General features: G+C 57.2%; 1 gene segment (V, D, J or C); it reads left to right on the top strand.

Moving 5' to 3' along the window:
• The first annotated feature begins 519 nt into the window (after window positions 1–519).
• On the top strand, window positions 520–4089 carry LOC104859007. The segment is given in 6 exon segments: window positions 520–789; window positions 892–1236; window positions 1327–1650; window positions 1731–2075; window positions 3801–3934; window positions 4006–4089. Coding segments are annotated over 6 exon segments (1383 nt in total).
• The last annotated feature ends 3632 nt before the right edge of the window (window positions 4090–7721 follow it).

Raw genomic sequence — 7721 nt, 5'->3', positions numbered from 1 at the left:
TGGGTTCCCTGCATCTCTGGTTCCCAGCCCCATGGGGTCTCTGGTTGTAAGGGGTCAGTCTGGAATTCTGAGTCTCTGGTTCCTTGTCCTAAGGTGTCTCCAGTGGGTATAGATCCTCCCAGGGTCCTTGGTCTCTGGTCCCTCCCCTGTGGGGTCAGCCTTGGCCTCTAGGTTCCCAGCCCCCATAGGATCTCTAGGCCTGGGCTTCAACCTGGGGGATGGCCTAATGCCCCTGCTCCCCAAGAGCCCATGTTCCAGCCCTCAGGACTAAGGTCAAGATCCATCCTGTGCACCCTTGTGCCCAAGCCCAGCATGAGCACCACTATCACCAGCCCAAAGGTACAGAAGCATCTGATGGTGTCCTTGGCCTGAAGCTCACTGGGAAAGAAGTGGAGCTAGAAAACTAGAACAGGGACAAGACCAGGTCTACCTGGCCCGAGGTGGCACAGCATCTCCAGCAGATGCCCCACCCACCCCAGGCCTGGGCCCACCTGACCATGCCCTGTCCCACAGCCTCTCCCCAGGCACCCGGAGTCTTCCCCTTGAGCTGCTGTCGGGACTCCACGACACTGGGCTGCCTGGTCAAAGGCTACTTTCCAGAGCCAGTAACTGTGACCTGGGACACAGCCTCACAGAACATGACCATCACTCAGTTCCCCGCCATCAACTTCAACTCCAGCTTCCTAGTCACCACCAGCCATGTGACAACGTCAGGAGCATGGCCTAAGCAGCTCACTTGCAAGGTGCAGCACCCTGCATCTAACTCCATCCTTACAAAGACAGTCACAGGTGAGCTCCCAGACCACCCCACCTGGGGACAGAGGGTGGGGCCCTGGGTGGGCCTAGGGGCAGGAGGAGGATGGATACTTACACTGGCCACTTCTCCCTTAGCTTGTCTCCCCGGCTTAACCCAGCCCACTGTGAGGCCCACTGTGAGGCCCTCTGTGAAGCTCCTCCACTCCTCCTGCAACCAAAACAAGTTCCAGCCCACCATCCAGCTCCTCTGCCTCATTTCTGACTACACCCCCGGTGATCTCGAAGTCACCTGGCTGAAGGATGGGCAGCAAATTGACAAAAAGTTCACAGAAAACAGTGCACACAGGCAAGACGGGAAGCTGGCCTCCACCCAAGTAGAGCTCAACATCACCCAGAGTGACTGGGCATCAGCGAGCACTTTCACCTGCCAGGTCTCCTCCCAAGGGCTGACCTTGAAGGCCCACACCCGGAAGTGCACAGGTGCGGGCTCCCTCATCTTGTTACCTAGACATGGGGAAAGGGTGGTTTGAGGGCCTGGCAGGGTCTCACACAGCCCCTCCCCAAACATAGATGATGAAGAGCCACGAGGCGTGGGTGCCTACCTGATCCCACCCAGCCCCCTGGACCTGTATGTCCGCAAAGCGCCCAAGCTCACCTGCCTGGTGGTGGACCTAGAGAACAAAAACAGCATCTCTGTGAAGTGGACCCGGGAGAGCGGGCGGTCCGTGAACCCTGACCCTTGGATGGCCAAGACGCAGTACAACACCACAGTCAGCATCACATCCACCCTGCCCGTGGATGCCCAGGACTGGATTGAAGGCGAGAGTTACAAGTGCACTGTGACCCACCCCGACCTACCCAAGCCCATCGTGCGGTCCATCAGCAAGGCCATGGGTGAGCCACAGGTTGGAGGTGGGGCGGGCTCCATGAGGGTCAGAGGAGGCACAGCCTGGCTGACCCTCACCTCTCCACAGGCACGCGCATGAAGCCCAAGGTATATGTGTTCCGGCCACCAGAGGAGGGGTCAGAGGAGGGCGCAGAGACCCAGGGCATACTCTCCCTCACCTGCCTGGCCCAGAACTTCTTCCCTGCAGACATCTCAGTTCTGTGGCTGAACAGGGATGTGGAAGTACCCAGCAATCAGTACAGCACAACAGCCCCCATCAAGATCAACAGCTCCACTCCCTCCTTCTTCATCTTCAGCCGCCTGGAGGTCACCTGGGCTGACTGGGTGCAGAACAACAAATTCACCTGCCGTGTGGTCCATGAAGCTCTGCCCCACTCTAGGTTCTTAGACAAAAGCGTGTCCAAGGACCCTGGTAAATGAAGCCTCCCTGCCTCCCGATGCTCCATCCATCAAGGGTACCTCTGTCCCCTGTTGTATCACCAGGAAGCCACCCAATAAACACTTGGTGCCTGCTTCAAGCCCTGGAAGCCCATTCTTAAGAAAGGCAGGGCTATGGAATCGAGTTTCTTGCCCAGAGGAAGGGACCCCCCCCAAAGAAGAGAAGAGGGGTGCCCGGGGTGAGATGTGGCCCTTCCATCTGCCTGTCTGTCAAACAGTAGCATTGAGGCCCAGCACAGCTCCCCGCCCTCCCAGCCACCCCACTACAGCTCGCATTCCTCCAAGGCAGAAAGACAGAAGGGGAAGGTGCAGGGCAAGCCAGACCAGGCAGCCCTACCCTTTCCAGAACAAGCCCTGCATGCAGGTGTCCCTTCTAGAAGAGCCAGAGCAAGTGCATGCAAGTGCAGACGCTCTGAACCCTTAATGCCCTCTGTGCATGAGGCCAGGGTTGAGCCCACCACTCCAGCCCCGACCACTCGCCCCTTTAGGAGCCATACCAGGCCTCAGTCAGCACCAGTGCCCCCAAGCTTGCTACCCAGCCCTACTCTATCCTGCATCCACCCTAAAGGGGCACCAGCCTCACACCTCACACAGAGTTGGGCACACTCGGGCCTTGCAGTTACACTGAGCCATGTGACCACCCCAACATGCCATGCACTGACACAACACACACTCTCAGGCTCCCCGTGGGGTGACAGATCTCACAACTCACGTGTGCCAGAGCTGGTCCAAAAGACATGAAAGCCTTGAGGCCCAGCCAGGAACCTATCCACCCCCACACAGGCTCCTCTTGTGGCTTCAGCCTCCCCAGTCCACTGTCAGCTGCTCCCAAAGATGACAGACACAGACACACCGGGACATGGATGCACGCACCCAGGCACACACACACACACACACACACACACACACTCACACAAGGTATGCCCTCGGGTCCTCCTACTTCCACGTAGCACTGGAGGATGAAGGTTGGAGTCAGGTCTCCCCAACCCAGGCTCCTACAGCACACATACTCCTAGCCCACAGACCCTGACAGAGACTCAGCACCCATGTCCAGCTATACGCAGTTGTACACAGCACATCCATGCAGAGCTGAGCCTCTAGAACCAGGGATTACATGGAACTGAGTCAGAGAGGCTACAGATGCCTACCTTCATCCCTAGAGCAGTAGCCCCATCAGCCCAGCGCCCCAGGCTGTCCCTAGCCCCAGGCCAAGGAAACAGAGACCAGCCAGCATGCACACAGGTGACTAGAAGCTATAGGCAGCAAGGAAAGCTGGCAAAGCCAGAGGGCCAGATCCCCAGAGGCCAGGCCAGGAGGCTGCCTTGAATCCTGCAGGCCTGGCCTCAGAGTCTATGATGCCAAACCAGCCCCAGAGACTCATTACCCAGGCTCTAAGCCAGGCTGCCCACATTCAGGCCCATCATGAGACCCAAATTCTCAGTCTACAGGGCTGAGGGGAGGCATCCAGTGCTAAGATAGAGAAGAGAAAGACAAGTAAGCAAGGATACCATGGAACCTAGGGTGGGATCAGGGAACAGAGATCTGGGCAAGAGAGGGCAGAGGCCCCTGACTATCTTGGAAAGCTTTGGATCCCAGCCTGCAGGGCTATAGCCAGGAAACCTACGCCCTGGGCCTCAGTAGGGTCTGCCTGCCCGCTGTTACCCAAACTCTGGAAGGGCTGACTGGCCGCTCCTCCTAGAGCTGGACCTCCAGGACCTGTGCACCGAGGAGGCAGAGAGCCAGGAGCTGGAGGGGCTGTGGACCAGCACCTATACCTTCATCTCCCTGTTCCTGCTCAGTGTGAGCTACAGCGCCACGGTCACTGTTCTCAAGGTATGTGGGCGCTGGGCAGGCTGAGGGCCAGGGCGAGACTGAGCAATGCCTTCATGCACACCTTCCCCCAGGTGAAGTGGGTCTTCGCTGCCATGCTGCAGAGCACACCCCAGACCCTCCACGACTACACCAACGTTCTGCAGCCAGGGGCCTAAGCCGGGTACAGCACCCACACATGTACCCCAGGGTCAAGGCTGTGGAGGCCACCAGTCACATCCACCTCCTCTGAGACAGCCCTGTCCCTACAGAAGATCAGGCATGGCCAGATCCGTGGGCATTGGGGCCACTCTCTGAAGGTGTGGACTGAACAACTACAAAAACATGTAAAGGCCTGGAGCCCAGGGCCCAGCTACCACCCAGAGTCCAGCCAGCCCAAGAAGCACAGTGTGACCCCTCCTGCCCTCATTCCCCCATCATGAGGACACAGACATTTCTTCCAAGGTTGAGGCTGTAGGACTGCTCAGACCCTTGGCTGGTCGGGGTCATCTCTAGGACCAGAGAAGAGGCCTTCCATGGGACAGAGCCTCATTGACCTACGCACCTGACCCGGCCATCCTGTTCCCATCTCTGGGTTTCTTAATAAACTTCCTGTCTACAGCCAAGTCCCAAGTGTGCTTTGAGGAGGTCTGAGGCATGTATGTTGGTGTGGCAGGAGGAAGTCCCCTGAGCATGCAGACTAAGGCTGCTGCTTCATGTGAGAGCCCCTTCCGCACCCAGAGTGTCCCCACCAGCCAGCCTGATGTCCTGATAGCTAAGCACTGACACACAAATGAGGAAGAGCCATCTGGAGCTGGCCACCACCACCTTGTGAGGAATCCCAGTGGCCTGGGGAAAGCACGAGCACAGGACACGCCAGCCAGGGAGAACTGTGGTGGGAGAAACATGGCTACAGGTCTCTAGGAAGCTAGCAAAAGTGGGAAAGGGTTGCCCATGAGCACCCCAACAAAGGGCAGAATGCTCCCCATTAAAAGGCACTTGAGAACCAACAAAGAGAAAGAAAGGTGAGCAATAGATCTTTGGTGCAAACGAAAAACTCAGCAGCTGACAACTTGAAGGAAAGTTTCAATGACTAGAAAAGTTACAGCAAAGAGATGGGGCAGTCTCCTTGACCCTGGCTGAAATGGGAAACAATTAAGACCATTTTGAATACCAGTAGGTCATAAGTCCCTTACAATTCCATACAGTGGCCCTACCAGGAGACCACATTAGTGCACTAGATCCAGCACCACGGCACCTCTGACACAGAACAAGAATAGAAAGGAGACTAGGGTCTGGCCACAGCCCTGCCCCACCCCAGGCCCAGCCTGCTCCCTGCCTCATAGCCAAGCTCAAGACATAGCCAAGCACCTACAGCAGAGGTGAGGAGCTAGGACCCCCTTTGGGGACAGGGGACCCAGGGCAAGACAACGAGAAGCTGGGCCAGAGGCTCTAAGCTGGTCTGGACAGAGCAGAGAGCTTCTAAGGGCACTGCAAAGGCCAAGGCCTCTGCCCAGCTCTCCTTACACCCAGACACATGCACTATGGACATAGTCACACTCACTTTCACACATATACACACAGAGCCAGGCCCAGACCTCGGACTTCAGAGGCCTCAGCTCCCTCCTCGCAGCCTCCTCCTGTCTCTTGGATCATGAGGGCAGAGCCAGGGTTTTTTTCCTCTGAGCAGCACTCTAGGCTATGAGCCCCATTAACCCAGAACACAGGCATCCAGCACTCGGCCTGCTGGACCCAGAATCCCAGGCACCATCAACCAGGAGCAAGTTCCATCTCCCACCAGCCTGGGGAGGGTTTTATGGTCTCCTCCTTCAGAACCCAGGAGATGACCCATATCCAGGCAACTGACTCCAGAACCTGCTCAGACACCACACCCCCTCCACATTCCTCAGCTTCCCAGAGCAAGAGGATGCCTTCCAGTTCCCCCAACCCATCCCTCCTACTCTATGCTCTCCCACTGGCCCACCATGGTGGCCTGAGTGGCAGCCCCAAAAGACACAGCCCTGTCTGAAGCCCTGAATGTGGCCTTATTTGGATAAGGGGTCTGTGCCAATGAAAACAATTTTTAAGATGAGGCCAGTGACAAATGTCTTTGGTGACACAGGAGAGGAACAAGAAGCCATGAGAGGGAGGCAGAGGTGTCCACAAACACACCGCACTGACACTGCAAGCTGGGAGGCCAGGAAAAGCTGACATGGCAACTCTGCCACAACCAAGACTTTGCAAACCATGACGTACACAAAAATGACTTTTGGAAAGACATCTGCCCCCAGCTCCTTGTCCAGTCTGTGGCCAAGGATGGTGGCTTCCAACCACTATTCACTTCGCTGCCTTCACCCCAGCCTGCAGTTTGCTGGGGTGCATTGGCTGCAAGTCAAAGTACCTCTGCTGGTCCTTGGGAGGTCTCTGCTGCTGACATGACAATTGCCAAAACCCAATCTCAAAGGCACAGTGGGGAGGGGAGCTTCAGGAAGGGCCCAGATCACAGGTGCAGTCCTGTGAAGGAAAGTATCCTTGGAACAGGACCCAGCCAACTCACCCTCCTTCCACCCTGTGGCACAATCTAGGAGCCAAGAAGTGGCCCTTGCGTGAAAGAACAAACCAGTGCCCTGACCATATGCTTTCAAACTCCAAAACCATGGGATGTGAAGGTTAATGGATAAAGCCACTCATACACTCCAGGACATGCTATAGCCTCTATAGTATGTGAGTGTGCCAGCCCCGGCCAGAACCCAGAAAGAGCTGATATCCTCACCCCAGGGCCCAGCCTATTGGTAGAACTTCCCAATCACACTGCAGGTGAGCCACCTGTCCCTGCTGACAGCACCCTGCCCAGTGAGCATCGTCCAGTCTATGCCTGCACGCGTTCCCACAGCCTTGCTGTAGGTAGTAGAAGCTGACCTCCACAAGGCTCTGCTGCCCAAATAGGAGCAGCTGATGAAGCAGAACATCAGGGAGGGGACAAATGGGGTGCACGGAAGCAGGCAAAGGATGACAGGAGACCCAGGCAGCCTGGGGTGGAGACCCACAGTGAGAAGCCTGGCAGGCAGTTAGCACAGGGCAGTTGGCAGCTTGGTCCTGCCCTGCAGCCTCTCAGGCTTGGCTCCACTCCAGGCCAACCTTGCCCCCAGAGTCCCTACCTGGCAGCCTCAGCCTCTCCTCCAGCCTTGGCTTGCCTTTCTCCCTCTCTACCTGTTTTGGAGTCTTTGAGCTCTTAATTGTGTCTATTTCCATCCCTTTAACCAGCGTCTCAGCCCCCATGCCAACCGTGGGGCCAACCATGTGAAGCCCTGATCTCACCGAGGCCCATGGGGTCCCACTGCCCAGGCCACACACACCTGTCCCCACCACAGGCAGACCACAGACCAGACATGACGTGGAGATGAGTGGCTGAGTTGTAGAGGTGGGGCAGGAAGTGGGCAAGTGACCACGTCTGGGGCCAGACACCGTCAGGCAGCCCCTCCCACCTGCTCCCCCACATCCAGCCCAGCCCACGGCCAGAACATGGCAGGGACCACTGCGTCCACAAGGTCATCCGCAGTCAGGCCTATGGGGCAGAGGACAACAGCCATGACAGGAGGCCTGGTACCTCCAGTGCAGGCCACTCACCATATGAGCAGGTGGGTCCCGAGCCCTCTGGTCCCTCTGAACACTGAGAGGTCAGCAGAGCCAGGTGAGGTTGGACAATGCAGCAAGTAGAGGATGGAGGTCAGGGATGGATACTGAGTGGGAGGGGAGGGAGAGACCATAGAGGACACCGGCCAGGACAGGAACAAAGCAGGAGCAAGCTGCC

Source organism: Fukomys damarensis, unplaced genomic scaffold (assembly GCF_012274545.1).
Source record: "Fukomys damarensis isolate Sample0158 unplaced genomic scaffold, DMR_v1.0_HiC HiC_scaffold_25, whole genome shotgun sequence".
NCBI lineage: Eukaryota > Metazoa > Chordata > Mammalia > Rodentia > Bathyergidae > Fukomys > Fukomys damarensis.
This window is presented reverse-complemented; position numbering and strand designations above follow the sequence as displayed.